Source organism: Erythrolamprus reginae, chromosome 1 (genome assembly GCF_031021105.1).
Source record: "Erythrolamprus reginae isolate rEryReg1 chromosome 1, rEryReg1.hap1, whole genome shotgun sequence".
Classification (NCBI taxonomy): Eukaryota; Metazoa; Chordata; class Lepidosauria; order Squamata; family Dipsadidae; genus Erythrolamprus; species Erythrolamprus reginae.
The window spans coordinates 10,457,665-10,475,615 of record NC_091950.1 but is presented as its reverse complement, the minus strand read 5'-3'; the positions used below and the strand labels follow the sequence as shown (position 1 = coordinate 10,475,615).

The following is a 17,951-nucleotide window of genomic DNA, read 5'->3' as shown; positions in this document are numbered from 1 at the left end:
GTCTGACTGCAAAGAACTCTCCTCTTCACTCTCAGCCTCCCCTGGGCATGGAGCCAGCAGAGACGCAGCTGGTCTTTGATCTGACTCAGGCTGAACCACAACACATTCATTCGGGTATTAAAGCCAAAATCTATTGGAAAACTATAGAGGAATGGTTAATAGAAGTTTTAAAAGAAAAAATAGAGAGAAAAAACCATAATTTTTATTAGGGATCTTTTTAAAAAAAAAAAATTTTTTTTTATTGGTTTTGCACATTGATATATAACATAAAACAAACATAAAACACTGCACAGTGCATGTGCCCATCACCCGACTGACAATACCCACCACCACCACCAATTAGGGGGTTCAAATATTTACTAGTTTATGTTCTTTTATATCCTTAGCTCTATTTTGCATTTGTTTACTATTCAAAGAGTGATTGGAGTTTATTTTTCACATTTTCGTCACAAATTCTACTCAACATATAATCTTTCACCTTATTCCATCGTACCATCAGCTTCTCCAATTTGTTTTCATCAAAATTGTTTAATCTTATTTCCATGATTTCAAAATGAATTTTTATTAGGGATCTTTAATAAATCATATAAAAAAGAAGATAAATACTTGGCTACGCATATTTTAACAGCGACTAGAATAACATATGCTCAACTATGGAAAAGCAAGGAGATTCCAAAAGAAGAAATGATTATTTTAAAAAAATCAAAAGTTTTAGCAGGAGCACAGCTGAGATCCGTTAAGCGAAGTTGCCACTTGACCCTTCAAACTTTTGGGAAAAGTGCAGACAACGTCTTCCTTGGGGAACAAATCCACATTGTGTTTCTGGACCCAGTTTAAGAGAGCCTGCAGGCGGCAGTCACATGCCCAGGGATTCCCACTGAGATTGAGAGTGAATCCCAAAGATGACCCATTGACCAAGGGAGAATCCAGAGAGGTGATCTCGTTGGCGGAGAGATCCAACCGTCCCACATTCTTTAAGGACTGAAATAGCCCAGCCGGAACATGGGACAGGCTGGTGTGGGAGAGAATCCGCAGCCTGGGAGTCCCATGGAAGGTTTGGGGGGCGATAGACTGGATGGGGTTGTTGTTCAGATTTAAATTTGTTAAAGACGTTAGGCCTCTGAACATCTCCGGAGAGAGGCAACAGAGGAGGTTGAAGGAGAGATCCAGGGACAACAGCTGAGTTAGCTTACGGAAGCAGGAGGTCAGGATCTCCTTCATCTGATTGTGGTTGAGATGCAGGATCTTGAGTTCCTCCAAGGTTTTGAACCAAGATGGGTGCAGTTCGGCCAGCTGATTTTTACTGAGGCTTAAATGGGTCAGGCTACCTGCATTCGCGAAGAGCTCTGGATCTAGATCTTCCAGGAGATTCCCGGAGACATCCAAGGAGTTCAGTCGTGGGAGGTTACGGAAGAGGCCACTCGGAAGGGTCTTCAGCTGGTTGTTGGACAGAAAAAGCATCTGGAGTTCTGGAAGACCCTGCAGGGCATCTGCACCGAGGCTGGAGATCTGGGTGGACTGAATGGAGATGAACGTGGTTCCAGTGGGGAAGCTGGTGGGGAATTCGCGGAGTGATGAAACATTGCAGATAAAAGTCATATTTTCGCAGCCCAGAAGGGGCAAACAGTGAGGGGCCTGTTGGGTGTAACTGTTGAGGGACATGACAAGGCAGAAGACTAGAAGAGGTGGAACTGAAGGCTTCATTCTATGGAGAAACTGGGAGAGAAAAAAGAGAGTAGGGTTTAGATAGCTTAGAGCTACATCGCCTTCGATCTGCCGCAATGTCCTACCTGTCAATAAATACTTCTGCTCCAACCGCGACAATATACATGAGCACAGAATCGATTCAAACTCAATGTAAACCACTCCAAACTTGACTGCAGAAAATGCGACTTCAGCAATAAAAGGGGCAATGCCTGCAACACACTGCCTGCCTCTATGGTTTCTTCCCCAAACCCTAAAAACTTTAACCTTAGTCTGTCTACAGTTGACCTCACCCCATTCCTAAGAGATCTGCAAGGGGCGTGCATAAGGGCGCTATCCCTGCCCTACTATCCAAATTTACCTGTACCTACTTTTGCTTTGTTTATACCAATACCTTTATTAGATTTGTATGCTGCTCCGAGTCTTCAGAGAGGGGCGGCATACAAATCCAAATAATAAATAAATAAATAAATAATAAAATTAATAAAATAAAACAAAAAAAGCACCTTAAATTTGCCTTTCCCTCCTGTCCCAGCCTCGGACCCTCCCCTCCTTCTGTTCAATTCCACCGTCACCAACCTTTTACTCAATCAGGATTGAGAGCTCTCTTGGAGTATCTGCAGTCCCTCCCAGGTGTGGTGTAATTTCTAAATTCAATAAATGGGCTTGGAATAGAAGGTGGCCAGATTGGGCTGAGGCTCCCTCCCTCCCTCCCTCCCTCCCTCCCCATCGATCCATCCATCAATCCGTTGCTCCTTTTTTCCTATCTTCCCTCCTTCCCTCTCTTTCTCCTCCTTCCCTCCTTTTCTCCACTGACATCCTTCTATCCTCCCTCCTTCCCAATTTCTTTCTGTTCTTACTCTTTCTTCTTTCTTTCTTTCCTTCCTTTCCTCCTCCCTCCTACTCTCCTTCCTTCCTTCTCTCTCTTTCTGTCTCCCTCCTTTCTTTCTTTCTTTCTTCTTTCTCTCTCTCTCCCTCTCTTTCTTTTTCTCTCCCTCTCTCTTTCTTTCTCTTCTTTCTCTCCCTCCCTTTCTTTTTTCTTTCTTCGCTTCCTCCTCTCTCCCATTCTCCTACCTTCACCTTCCTACTTTCCTTTCTCCCTCTCTCTTTCTTTCATTTCTTTCTCTCCCTTTCTTTCTTCCTTTCTTTCCTCCTCCCTCCCTCCCTCCCACTCTCTTTCTTTCTTTCTTTCTTCTCCTTTCTTTCTTTCTTCTCCTTTCTTTCTTTCTTTCTTCTCCTTTCTTTCTTTCTTTCTTCTCCTTTCTTTCTCTCTCTCTCTTTCTTTCTTTCCTCCTCCCTCCCACTCTCTTTCTTTCTTTCTTTCTTTCTTCTCCTTTCTTTCTTTCTTTCTCTCTCTTTCTTTCTTTCTTTCCTCCTCCCTCCCACTCTCTTTCTTTCTTTCTGTCTGTCTGTCTTTCTTTCTTTCTTTCTTCTCCTGTCTTTCTTTCTTTCTTTCTTTTCTCTTTCTCTGTCTCTGTCTCCCTGTCCCTCTTTCTCTCTGTCTTCCTCCCTCTTTCTTTTCCTTCTTTCTCTTCCTTTCTTCTTTCTGTCTTCCTTTACTGCTTCCTTCTTTTTCTAACACTAAACTTGTGCAACCAAGACAAAAAACGTGCACCTACCTGGAGGTTTCTCCAAACAGCATGTCCGCCAGCTTCTCTCTTGAATGCTATGTTCAGCAGGAGCTACCTGTGCTGTGAGCAAGTCGCTGTCCTCAAATATTATTAGTAAAATATTTCCCCATCCGGATTGCATCATGGTGAGGGGGCGGGGGAGTCAATGTCTATGCACAGCTTTGTTTCAAAAGCAAAGACAAATGTTGGCATTCCCCTCCTGCCTTGCTCCTTCTAATTCCTCTCTGCTTCCCTTACTTTCTTTCTTTGCTTGGTAGTTCTTCCAATCCTAACCCCTTTTCTTCACAAAAGTTTCTTGCTTCTTCCACTGTTTCTATTCTGATTTTCTTTTCTTGCCATGTTACAATCATGCCTTCTGCTACCAGCCATCTGAGCATTATATTATCTTTAATCAATCTCTTGGTTAAAAGGGGAAGTGTTTGCCTAAAAAGTACATTTCCTCATCGCTTTGGGGAAAATGCCTAAAACAAGTGACAAAAAAAGAAACCCACCTAGATCTTGCATTGCTCCTATTTCCACATGACTCTGAAAAAAAAGGCATGAAACAATAGAAAAAGCACAGAGAAGAGCAACTAACCATGAGACCCTTCCTTCCTTCCTTCCTTCCTTCCTTCCTTCCTTCCTTCCTTCCTTCCTTTCTTTCTTTCTTTCTTTTTTTAGTCCAATACACAATAGGTGTATATAGTGGGTATATATATATATATATATATATATATTATATATATATATATATGTGTGTGTGTGTGTGTGTGTGTGTGTGTGTGTGTGTGTGTGTGTAGATTGTTCTGAGTTCGGGTTTTGCCCTGTGTAATATTTTGCATGTCTATGCGACGTTTCGGTGAAATCACATTCACCATCATCAGGCTGAAGTTCCAAGCTTCGTGTTGTTGTAAAATGGAATGTTTGTAACTGTCATTTCTTCCTAGTATATAGTGTGGGGGTGGAGATTTGGTTTGAATGTAGCAAATAGATTGGGTGATTATGTTTTGATGATCTGATTGGTTGGTGTAATCATAATTATTAGAAGGATTGACATGGTGATTTTTATGAAGTGTTTTTTGTTTAAGGCTGGTTTTCAAATTTCAAAATTCCAAAATCATAATTATTAGAAGGATTGACATGGTGATTTTTATGAAGTGTTGTTTTTTTTTGTTTAAGGCTGGTTTCCAAATTTCTGGTAGGCGGGACGTGTCATCTCTTTTATTTATGCAAAGGGGGCTCCTCTCAATTTCTATGGCTTCCAATAACCCCCAAACATATCCCAACTGAAAACATCATATGTGGAATTGAAACAACTCTAAATAAAATCAACCCAGATACAGCCAACAAAATCAGACTTAAAGTCACTAATATTCTCTGCTCTAGTAAACCTCCTAAAAGCAACATACAAAAGGAGGAAAGTGATGCACTTATCAATTTGAAGAAAGACAATGATATAATCATCCTCCCAGCCGACAAAGGAAACTCCACAATAGTGATGAATACAGCAGACTACAAAGAAAAAATGACAACTCTACTACAAAACCCAGCCTACAAACTCCTAAGCACAGATCCTACCACCTACCTTGAAAAAACCACCAAATCCAAAATCAAGGCCTCTCCCATCAGCGAAGAAATCCAGCAAAAAATCATCCCCAGAGAAAAATCTTTCATATGTCCAAAACTCTATGGCCTTCCAAAAATACACAAGGAAGGAATACCTCTCAGACCAATAGTCAGTTCTATAGGCTCCCCTCTACAAAACCTTGCCAAATTTTTAGCCAAATACCTTCAACCATATACAGAAACTATTACCTCATATGTTCAAAATTCATTCCACTTTATACAAATAATTAAAAAACAAAACCTACAACCCGATGACCTACTTGTGAGTTTTGATGTCGTGTCCCCTTTCACACAAATACCTATTAAAGAAGCCTTGACAGCTATCCAGGACAAACACAAACCCCCCAAATATATCCTAGACCTTACCAACCACTGCCTGACCAATACATACTTCATCTATAACGAACAAAGATATAAACAGATAGAGGGAGCCCCCATGGGATCACCTCTCTCACCGGTCATCGCCAACCTCTATATGGAATATTTCGAAAATAATGCATTAGAGCAATCCAAATACAAACCTAAACTCTGGCTGAGATATGTTGATGATACCTTTGTAATTTGGCCACATGGTAAGGAAAAACTAGACAATTTCCTCACACATCTTAACAGCCTACACCCCAAAATACAGTTTACTATGGAAACAGAAATCAATGATCAACTTCCCTTTCTAGATGTACTGGTCTATAAAAAACCCAATGGCAGCCTAGGACACACTATCTACCAAAAGAAAACCCATACCAACCGTTATCTAAATGCACACTCACACCACCACCCCGCACAAATCACCTCAGTGGCCAAAACTCTCATCACCAGAACCAAACGCTTAGCTGACCATGAGCACTTAAAAACTGAATTGAACAAACTCAAAGATGTATTAATTTCTAATGGATTCGAAGGGAAAACAATCACAAACTTAATCAAAAAAGAGACACCCCCCAAAAAACAAGATCAAGAACAGGACAATGGTACCACCATCCTCCCTTACATCAAGGGCACCACTGACAAAATTAGTAAAATTCTGCACAAACATAACATCAAAACTTCATTTTGCACTAACCAAAAAATATCTAATATCCTAAGGAGCCCCAAAGATAAAATCCAATTGGAATACCAAGGAATCTATGAAATCCCTTGCAAAACATGTGCAGCCACATACATTGGACAAACCAACCGAAGAGTGAGCCAACGCATTGCAGAACATGTGAATGCAGTTAAAAAAGAAGAAAAGACTTCCTCCCTTGTCCAGCACATTAAAAAAACAGGGCACGAAATTGACTTTGAAAAAACTAAATTACTTCACAAAACAGAGAATTTATATAGAAGAATTGCTCTGGAAGCCATAGAAATTGAGAGGAGCCCCCTTTACATAAATAAAAGAGATGACACGTCCCGCCTACCAGAAATTTGGAAACCAGCCTTAAACAACAACAAAAAAAAAACACTTCATAAAAATCACCATGTCAATCCTTCTAATAATTATGATTTTGGAATTTTGAAATTTGAAAACCAGCCTTAAACAAAAAAATCATAAAAATCATAAAAATCACCATGTCAATCCTTCTAATAATTATGATTACACCAACCAATCAGATCACCAAAACATAATCACCCAATCTATTTGCTACATTCAAACCAAATCTCCACCCCCACACTATATACTAGGAAGAAATGACAGTTACAAACATTCCATTTTACAACAACACGAAGCTTGGAACTTCAGCCTGATGATGGTGAATGTGATTTCACCGAAACGTCGCATAGACATGCAAAATATTACACAGGACAAAACCCGAACTCAGAACAATCTACATACATATACCCGTGAAAATTTACGAAAACAAATATATATATATATATATATATATATATATATATATATATATATATACACATATATATATATATATATATATATGTTTTCGTAGATTTTCACGGGTACAGGTATGACGGTCTTGGTATATTCGGGTTTCTTCCTGTGTAGGATTTGGAAATTTCTGGCGAGAGTAAATGCATGTGTTGCAGAACATAAGAATGCATTAAGGAAAAAAGAAAAAAACTCCTCCCTTTTCCAACACTTCAAAACTACAGGACATGAAATTGATTTTGACAGTACTAAATTAATTTCCAAAACAGAACACTACAGCAAAAGAATAATCATGGAAGCCATCGAGATAGAAAAACATCCCCAAAATATGAACAAGCGGGATGATACCTCCCGCCTACCAGACATCTGGAAACCAGCCCTCAAACGTAACCCAGCCATAAAAACAGAAACTAGACTCAGAACACATATTGCAAAACAATCAAGTAGCCTGCAAGCTCCAACTACTCAGGATATCACGCCTAATCAACAACCATTAACTAATCAGCATACTTCAGCTACATCAACGACCCCATATGTTTCCCCACTGACTCACCAGGAAGTTTCTACACAGCAGGCAATTGCTGAGCCATCAAACCACACCCAGCCACCAGTATTTATAGAAGGAAGGCAGCTCAGGTCTCGCAGTGTTCGCCTTAGAACAAGGACAGAAACACCAGCCTGAAGATGATGAGTGGGACCTCATCGAAACGTCGCCAGACATAAAAAAAAACATTTACAGATTGCATGGAGTCACCCATAGAATCAGATCAGATTGGAGGAATCCAGTTCACTGCCAGATTCTGGAGGGAATTCATTTGCGCCATTGGTTCCACCCAAGGACTTAGCTCTGCTTTCCACTCTTCCACAAATGGAACCCTAGTGGAACAATACCTCAGATGTTATCAGGAAAGCCAAGAGAGATTCTGTGGAGCATGTAGCAAAGAATATTAAAAATAATAACAAATCATTTTTTAAGTACATCAGAAGCAGGAAGCCAACCAGAAAAACAGCTGGGCCACTTGATGACAATGGTCAGAAGGGGATAATCAGAAAAGACAAGGAGATTGCTGAGAGGCTAAATGACTTTTTTGCTTCCATTTTTACTGAAGAGGATAGAGAGCATTTGCCTGCCACTGAATTAGTTTTCCCAGGGAGGGAATTAGAAGAATTAAACCAGATAGAGATAAACAAGGAAGATGTTCTTGCATGTCTTTCTAAACTAAACGTCAACAAATCACCGGGTCCAGATGGCATCCACCCTAGAGTTCTCAAGGAAATTGCTGAACTTCTAGCTAAAATATATAATCTTTCTCTAAGATCAGGCACTGTACCTGAGGATTGGAGGAAGGCAAATGTAACCCTGATCTTCAAGAAAAGATCCAGAGGTGATCCAGGAAACTATAGACCAGTTTAACCTCAGTTCCAGGCAAAGTGATGGAAACCATTATTAAAGATAAATTACTTGGCACATAGAAAAACAGGCATCGCTGGAAAAAAAATCAACATGGTTTCTGCAAAGGCAAATCATGTCTTGCTAACTTGTTAGAATTCTTTGAGGGTGTAAATAAACACATAGATAAAGGGGACCGAGTTGATATTGTATATCTTGATTTTCAAAAGGCTTTTGACAAAGTCCCTCACCAAAGGCTCCTAAAAAAGCTCTTCAGCCATGGAATTAGGGGACAGCTCTTGTCTTGGATTGGTAAGTGGCTAAATTGTACAAAGCAAAGGGTGGCAATAAAGGGACAATTCTCTGGATGGAAAGAAGTGAGAAGTGGTGTACCCCAAGGTTCAGTTTTGGGGACTGAACCTCTGAACCTTGGGGTACACCAAGGTTTACTTTATAATTGATTCATTAATGATCTGGATGTAGAAGTAAATAGTGAAGTAGCAAAGTTTGCTGATGTTGTTCCGGGTGGTGAAAAGTGAAACTGATTGTCGGGAGCTCCAGAAGGATCTCTCAAAATTGAGTGAGTGGGCAACAAAGTGGCAAATGCATTTTAACCTAAACAAGTGCAATGCTATGCATATCAGGGCAAAGAACCCCAATTATACCTACCAACTGATGGGGACCAAGCTTTCTGAGACAACCCAAGAAAGGGATCTTAGGGTTTTGGTGGACAGTTCAATGAAGATGTCAACCCAGTGCGCAGCAGCAGTAAAAAAAAAAGCAAATTCCATGCTTGGCATGATTAGGAAGAGAATTGAAAATAAGTCAGTAAGTGTTGTGTTGCCTCTGTACAAATCGATGGTGAGACCACACTTGGAGTGCTGTGTACAGTTCTGGTGACCGCACCTCAAGAAGGATATAATGGAACTGGAAAAGGTGCAAAAAAGGGCAACAAGTATGATGAAAGAAATGGAGCCCCTCCCTTATGAAACCAGGTTGCAACGCCATGGTCCTTTCAGCCTTGAAAGATGACATTTAAGGGGTGACTTGATCGAAGGGTATAAAATCATGCATGGGATAGAAAAGGTGGATAGAGAAAAATTCTTTTCTCTATCACACAATGCTAGGACAAGCCCCCCCCCCTAAAGCTCATATGTAAGAAAGTGAGGACAAATAAAGGGAAATATTTCTTCACCCAGAGGGTCCTTGGTTTATGGAATTCACTTCTAGAAGAGGTTGTGACAGCTGTCAGCCTTGATACCTTCAAGGCAGGATTAGACAGATTCATGGATGCCAAGTGTACCAGTGGTTATTGAAATGGATGTCCAAGTTGGTTGAGGCAGGCAGGATTCCCTTGAGTTCCATTTGTTGGGAAAGGGAGGGTTTTGCCTTCTCTTTCTGCTCAAGATCCCCATGGACAATTGGTGGGCCACTGTGTGACACAGAATGCTGGACGCGATGGGATTTGGCCTGATTCAGCATGGCTCTTCTTATGTTCTTATGTTCTCATGTAGGTTATCAGCAGGACAATTGAGCTGAATTATTGTCTTTTGCAGAAGTAGCGTATAACAACTCAATACACAGCAGTATGGGACTAACTCCTTTTCAGATCACCAGTGGTCAAGATTTCATCCCCATGCCTGAACTGCCTATGGAAACTCCCTCATCAATCACGTTGATGGGGTGGATGGAGAAAATGAAGAGAGGATGGAAGGATACCAAGAAGGCACTTGCTGAGGCAGCGGAAGCCTACAAGAATAATTATTTTCCCTTAGATTATCCACGGTTGACCTATCCAGATTCCTAAGAGGTCAGCAAGGGGCGAGTACAAGTGCACTAGAGTGCCTTCCGTCCCCTGTCCTATTGCTCTCCTATATCTCCTATACCTTTCTTCTATTCCTATATCTCTTCTTCTATTCTTTCATTGATATGTTTTATTCCTATATCTTCTCTTCTGTTCTTTCATTGATATATTTTATTCCTATATCTTCTATTTTTTCTTAGATATATTTTACTATGAGTATATCCCCTATAACCTTCAGTTCTGGAGACCTCATCTACAAAAAGATATTGACAAAATTGAACGGGTCCAAAGACGGGCTACAAGAATGGTGGAAGGTCTTAAGCATAAAACGTATCAGGAAAGACTTCATGAACTCAATCTGTATAGTCTGGAGGACAGAAGGAAAAGGGGGGACATGATTGAAACATTTTAAGACCTTCCACCATTATTGTAGCCCGTCTTTGGACCCGTTCAATTTTATCCATATCTTTCAGATATTGATAAAATCTTCAGCCAGCTGCAGACGTGGTTGGTAAATCCACAGGAACTGAATTTAAGCATTCCTGGGATAAATATATATCCATCCTAAGATAAAACACAGGAAATAGTATAAGGGCAGACTAGATGGACCAGGAGGTCTTTTTCTGCCGTCAATCTTCTATGTTTCTAGGTTTCTTCCAGTATTTGAGAAGTTGCTCAAAGTGGAGGGGGATCAACCTATTTCCCAAAGCACCAGAAGGCAGGACAAGAAGCAATGGATGGGAATTAATCAAGGAGAGAAACAACCTGGAATTAAGGAGGAACTTCCTAACATTGAGGACCATTTACCAGTGGAACAGCTTGCCTCCAGAAATTGTAGGTGCTTCATCACAGGAGGTTTTTAAGAAGAGGCTGGACAGCAATCAGCCTGAAATGCTATAGGGCAGTGATCATAGTTCCCTCTAAGCTGAGCAGTGAGCAATCGCTCACTTAAAAATCATCATCAACTCAGAGTTTTCCAAACCTGCCCAGAAGCCGAGAGGGAAAGAGTGAGATGGAAGGAGGAAGAGAGGAAGAGAGGAAGAGAGAGAAACAGATAGAAAAAAGAGAGGAAGGAAAAGAAAAAGAAAAAGAATGGGAGTAAGGAAGAGAGAAAGAAAATCAAAATCTAGTTTGAAACTAGCTCAACTATTTAAGTGGCATTTTGATATTGATAGAGTTGCCCTATTATGAGCTCACTGTTATAGACACACAGTACAGTATTTTATTTTGAAATTCTCGGAGGCAAAACAGGGTGGGTTTTTGTTTGTTTGTTTGTTTGTTTGTTTGTTTGTTTGTTTATTATTTCTGTGCCACCCAGTCCTGAAGGGACTGCCGCTCAGGCACTATACTTTTCCGCCCACCCCCCAAAAAAATTAGAGGGAACACTGGCAGTGATAGCAAACCTGTTTTGGTTCCTGTGCCAAAAGGGGGTTGTGTGGGGGTGCTAGCATGCACACACATGCCCACACTTATTCCCTCTCCCACACACATGCACACCCTTGTGCTGTCCCTGCACATGCACATAATCTGGAGACCTCACCTACAAAAAGATATCGACAAAATTGAACGGGTCCAAAGATGGGCTACAAGAATGGCTGAAGGTCTTAAGCATAAAACGTATCAAGAAAGACTTCATGAACTCAATCTGTATAGTCTGGAGGACAGAAGGAAAAGGGGGGACATGATCGAAACATTTAAATATGTTAAAGGGTTAAATAAGGTCCAGGAGGGAAGTGTTTTTAATAGGAAAGTGAACACAAGAACAAGGGGACACAATCTGAAGTTAGTTGGGGGAAATATCAAAAGCAACGTGAGGAAATATTATTTCACTGAAAGAATAGTAGATCCTTGGAACAAACTTCCAGCAGATGTGGTTGGTAAATCCACAGTAACTGAATTTAAACATGCCTGGGATAAACATATATCAATCCTAAGATAAAATACAGGAAATAGTATAAGGGCAGACTAGATGGACCATGAGGTCTTTTTCTGCCGTCAGTCTTCTATGTTTCTATGTTTCTATTATGTATTTTACTATGTGTATACCCACTAAAACCCTCATTGCGTAATGGACAAAATCAATCAATCAATAAAATAAAATAAGAAGCAAGCAGACAAACATTGATCACACCAACCCCCTTTAAGAGGGGGGGGGAGGGAGTAAGGTTTTCCTGTCAACCAAGTACATTTGGTTGAAACTGCCTAGCAAAAAGCTAGCCCCCAAATTTCTAGGCCCTTTGCCAATAGTGAAAGTGATCAACCTGGTCACGGTGCAACTTGTATGACCTAGATTCCTAGGGAAAACCCACCCCTTATTCCACTGCAGCCTGCTAAAACTGGTGACTGCCAGACCCATTCTCAAATACAGCTCATCTGGCTGGAACCCATACCACATTTCAGACATCAACACTCTCGAAAATGTCCAAAGATATTTCACCAGAAGAACCCTTCACTCTTCCACTCGAAGCAGAATACCCTACGAAAATAGACTATCTATCCTGGGTCTTGAAAGCTTAGAACTGCGGCGCCTAAAACACGATTTAAGTATTGCCCACAAGATCATATGTTGCAACGTCCTTCCGGTCAACGACTACTTCAGCTTCAACCGCAACAACACAAGAGCACACAACAGATTCAAACTTAATATTAACCGCTCCAAACTTGACTGTAAAAAATATGACTTTAACAATCGAGTTGTTGAAGCGTGGAACTCATTACTGGACTCAATAGTGTCAACTCCCAACCCCCAACACTTCTCCCTTAGACTCTCCACGATTGACCTCTCCAGGTTCCTAAGAGGCCAGTAAGGGGCATATATAAGTGCACTGATGTGCCTATCATCCCCTGTCCAATTGTCTTTCCTTAACTGATATATGTTCTGTCTGGGTTCCCCCAGACGTCAACACCAACTAAAAAGAGTATCCAGACACGCTGGTAAAAAGCAAAATCATTTTATATCTTTGAAAACAAACACAGATAACAAAAACTGTTCTTACAAACTGGAATGCTATGAAGCTTCACAGAAGAGTCACGACGGCCAGACAATACAACAGGCTTCTTGCTGGCACACACACCACTGCAGATAATAAAACCCACGCCTCCCCCAAGTTTTCAGCCTTCGAGGCCACAAGCCAGAATCAGAGACGCCAAGGATCGAAGCAAGGTCACAGGGCTCCCAAAAGATAACTCTCCACAATACAGGAAGGGCGGGCCTGCCTTTTCAACCTTTCTGAGGAGAACCACACCCAAACCCAGCTGTTGCCTATTAGGGATGGAAATACCTGGCTAATTGTCCCCTTCGTTAGGCTGCCCTTCTCTGCCTCATATCTATGATGGCTTGTGCGTTCTCATCTAATGACTCCAGGCTACTCGCTGGGGAGAACTCCCCCCTGGGGGTCTCAGGCTGTTCTCCCTCCTCCTCGTCCTGACATTCCTCTTCCCCGTCTGCCTGGTCCTCCTCCTCCTCCTGTTCCTCCCCCTCCCCCTCTGAGCATGGAGCCGGCAGAGTTCCAGCCGTTCCCTGAGGAGCCTCAGACTGAATCACAACAATATATCATATATATTCTCTCCTTATCTCTTTATATCATATATATTCTCTCCCTCTCATCTACTCTTCTTTTTACTTTCTATCATTATATATATATTACTTAATACCTATTCTCTTCCATATGTATTGTATATTGGACAAAGAATAAATAAAAAAATAAATATTTGGCCACGTGCATAACCACCCCTGCCAACTTCTCCGGGTCCCGTCGACTAAACAATGTCGTTTGGCGGGCCCCAGGGGAAGAGCCTTCTCTGTGGCATCCCCGGCCCTCTGGAACCAACTCCCCCCAGAGATTAGAATTGCCCCCACCCTCCCTGTCTTTCGTAAACTACTCAACTCATTTATACCGCCAGGCATGGGGGGGGGGGGGTTTTTGAGATATTCCTTCCCCCTAGGCCATTACAAGTTATGCATGGTATGTTTGTGTGTATGTTTGGTTTTTATAAATAAGGGTTTTAGCTGTTTTATTATTGGATTGTCACATGCTGTTTTTATCATTGTTGTTAGCCGCCCCGAGTCTACGGAGAGGGGCGGCATACAAATCCAATAAATTATTATTATTATTATTATTATTATTATTATTATTATTATTATAATATCAAGAGAGCAACAGATAATGAAATCAACAAACTATGGGGAAAATGGTACATATGGATCCAATGCCTGATTTTGAATATTGAAATTTTTGACAATGAGAATGTAGACAGCAAATCTTAAAATGATTGAAAAATGTTTTTTCTTTATTTTTCCATTATTATCTATTTCCTTACTTCTGTCCACGAATTTATGTATATATAAATAATTTTAGTTATGTCTTTAATGTTAATAGTCTTTTCTAGTGTGGACTAAGTCGTGGTTTTTATATTTTTTTATTTTGTTCTCACCTTTATTTGAAATAATGGATTAATAACAACTGTATACGAAATGGGAAGCGATCTGCAAGAAAATTTCTTTTTAAAAAAAGATGTTTTTCTCTTTTTATTTGAAAACAAGAAATAAAACTTTTTAAAAAGGGGAAAAAAGAATGTTAAAATACAGAAGCTGACCCACTTGAAAATATTTAATCTGTATGTGTGTAAGTGTTCGTTTACATGTTGTGTTTGTGTTTGTGTTGTGTTTTTAATATATATATTCATTAAAAATTACTTTTAAAAAAAGAAATGAGGAGAGGTCGAATGTGGACAGTTTAAGGTTAAAGTTTTTGGGGTTTGGGGAAGAAACCAGAGTCAGGTAGTGCATTCCAGGCATTGATCCCTCTGTTGCTGAAGTCCTATTTTCTGCAGCCAGGTTTGGAGGGGTGTACATTGAATTTGAATCGATTGTGCATTTGTGTATTGTTGAAGCTGAAGAAATCATTGATAGGGGAAGGTTTGGTAGGGAAGGTTTGCCTATTTGCCGATGACTCTAAAGTGTGCAATAGGGTTGATATTCCCGGAGGGGTCTGAAATATGGTAAATGATTTAGCTTTACTAGATAAATGGTCAAAGCAATGGAAACTGCAGTTTAATGTTTCCAAATGTAAAATAATGCACTTGGGGAAAAGGAATCCTCAATCTGAGTATTGCATTGGCAGTTCTGTGTTAGCAAAAACTTCAGAAGAGAAGGATTTAGGGGTAGTGATTTCTGACAGTCTCAAAATGGGTGAGCAGTGTGGTAGGGCAGTAGGAAAAGCAAGTAGGATGCTTGGCTGCATAGCTAGAGGTATAACAAGCAGGAAGAGGGAGATTGTGATCCCCTTATATAGAGCGCTGGTGAGACCACATTTGGAATACTGTGTTCATGCATAACTTGTAATGGCCTAGGGGGAAGGAATATCTCAACCCCCCCCCCCATGCCTGGCGGTATAAATGAGTTGAGTAGGGCTTTAAAGGTCATGACCAACACTTTGAATTGTGACCGGGAACTGATCGGCAGCCAATGCAAGCCACGGAGTGTTGAAGAAACATGGCGAATCTTGGAAGCCCCACGATGGCTCTCGCGGCTGCGTTCTGCACGATCTAAAGTCTCCGAACACTTTTCAAAAGTAGCCCCATGTAGAGAGCATTACAGTAATCGAACCTCGAGGTGATGAGGGCATGAGTGACTGTGAGCAGTGACTCCCTGTCCAAATAGGGCCGCAACTGGTGCACCAGGCGAACCTGGGCAAACGCCCCCCTCGCCACAGCCGAAAGATGATGTTCCAATGTCAGCTGTGGATCGAGGAGGACGCCCAAGTTGCGAACCCTCTCTGAGGGGGTCAACATTTCCCCCCACCAGGGTAATGGACGGACAGATAGAATTGTTCTTGGGAGGCAAGACCCACAACCACTCCGTCTTGTCTGGGTTGAATTTTGAGTTTGTTGACACCCATCCAGGCCCCAACAGCCTCCAGGCACCGGCACATCACTTCCACTGCTTCGCTGACTGGACATGGGGTGGAGATGTATAGCTGGGTATCATCTGGGTATTGATGATACCTTGCCCCATCTCTAGTCATCACATCCATTTCTGCACATCTGTATACTTTTTCAATCATTTGACCTTCTGAGGGGGTATTTTGATTTTTTCAACTTTGAGCATAAACTATTCTTGTTGCAGAATCTTCTTGTCCATATACTATATGTTCATAGGTCTGTAAACATAGTCCTACATAATAAACCAATTTTCACTATCAGTTTGTTTTCCTTTTTGTATCCATTTAGGCCTCATTGTCCAGGTAGCATAATAGTTCGAGTCCTTCTTATCATTCAATTCCATGCTTAGCCAGTCCGTTTCTGCACAATTTAGAAACATAGAAACATAGAAGACTGACGGCAGAAAAAGACCTCATGGTCCATCTAGTCTGCCCTTATACTATTTTCTGTATTTTATCTTAGGATTGATATATGTTTATCCCAGGCATGTTTAAATTCAGTTACTGTGGATTTACCAACCACATCTGCTGGAAGTTTGTTCCAAGGATCTACTATTCTTTCAGTGAAATAATATTTCCTCACGTTGCTTTTGATATTTCCCCCAACTAACTTCAGATTGTGTCCCCTTGTTCATTGTCTTTACACTTTCCTATTAAAAACACTTCCCTCCTGGACCTTATTTAACCCTTTAACATATTTAAATGTTTCGATCATGTCCCCCCTTTTCCTTCTGTCCTCCAGACTATACAGATTGAGTTCATGAAGTCTTTCTTGATACGTTTTATGCTTAAGACCTTCAGCCATTCTTGTAGCCCGTCTTTGGACCCGTTCAATTTTGTCGATATCTTTTTGTAGGTGAGGTCTCCAGATTATGTGCATGTGCAGGGACAGCACAAGGGTGTGCATGTGTGTGGGAGAGGGAATAAGTGTGGGCATGTGTGTGCATGCTAGCACCCCCACACAACCCCCTTTTGGCACAGGAACCAAAACAGGTTTGCCATCACTGCCAGTATTCCCTCTAATTTTTTTGGGGGGTGGGCGGAAAAGTATAGTGCCTGAGCGGCAGTCCCTTCGGGACTGGGTGGCACAGAAATAATAAACAAACAAACAAACAAACAAACAAACAAACAAAAACCCACCATGTTTTGCCTCCGAGAATTTCAAAATAAAATACTGTACTGTGTGTCTATAACAGTGAGCTCATAATAGGGCAACTCTATCAATATCAAAATGCCACTTAAATAGTTGAGCTAGTTTCAAACTAGATTTTGATTTTCTTTCTCTCTTCCTTACTCCCATTCTTTTTCTTTTTCTTTTCCTTCCTCTCTTTTTTCTATCTGTTTCTCTCTCTTCCTCTCTTCCTCTCTTTCTCCTTCCCTCTCACTCTTTCCCTCTCGGCTTCTGGGCAGGTTTGGAAAACTCTGAGTTGATGATGATTTTTAAGTGAGCGATTGCTCACTGCTCAGCTTAGAGGGAACTATGATCACTGCCCTATAGCATTTCAGGCTGATTGCTGTCCAGCCTCTTCTTAAAAACCTCCTGTGATGAAGCACCTACAATTTCTGGAGGCAAGCTGTTCCACTGGTAAATGGTCCTCAATGTTAGGAAGTTCCTCCTTAATTCCAGGTTGTTTCTCTCCTTGATTAATTCCCATCCATTGCTTCTTGTCCTGCCTTCTGGTGCTTTGGGAAATAGGTTGATCCCCCTCCACTTTGAGCAACTTCTCAAATACTGGAAGAAACCTAGAAACATAGAAGATTGACGGCAGAAAAAGACCTCCTGGTCCATCTAGTCTGCCCTTATACTATTTCCTGTGTTTTATCTTAGGATGGATATATATTTATCCCAGGAATGCTTAAATTCAGTTCCTGTGGATTTACCAACCACGTCTGCAGCTGGCTGAAGATTTTATCAATATCTGAAAGATATGGATAAAATTGAACGGGTCCAAAGACGGGCTACAATAATGGTGGAAGGTCTTAAGCATAAAACTTATCAGGAAAGACT

General features: G+C 41.0%; 2 protein-coding genes across 2 annotated transcripts in view; both read right to left on the bottom strand.

Annotated features, from left to right (window-relative positions):
• Positions 1-17,951, bottom strand: part of LOC139163416 (perilipin-3-like) — a 67,094-nt gene that overhangs the window by 48,491 nt on the left and 652 nt on the right. The gene's annotated exons all lie outside the window — the stretch shown is intronic.
• Positions 182-3,986, bottom strand: LOC139163400 (phospholipase A2 inhibitor-like). The gene is made up of 2 exons (XM_070744231.1): positions 3,324-3,986; positions 182-1,716 (listed from the first exon to the last, which is right to left on the bottom strand). The coding sequence occupies exon 2, from the start codon at positions 1,702-1,704 to the stop codon at positions 712-714; it is 993 nt and encodes a 330-aa protein (XP_070600332.1). The 5' UTR covers positions 1,705-1,716; positions 3,324-3,986; the 3' UTR covers positions 182-711.

Bases quoted from the DNA above. Each gene is read 5' to 3' on its own strand.
- LOC139163400 (XM_070744231.1), bottom strand. From the start codon at position 1,704: ATGAAGCCTTCAGTTCCACCTCTTCTAGTCTTCTGCCTTGTCATGTCC.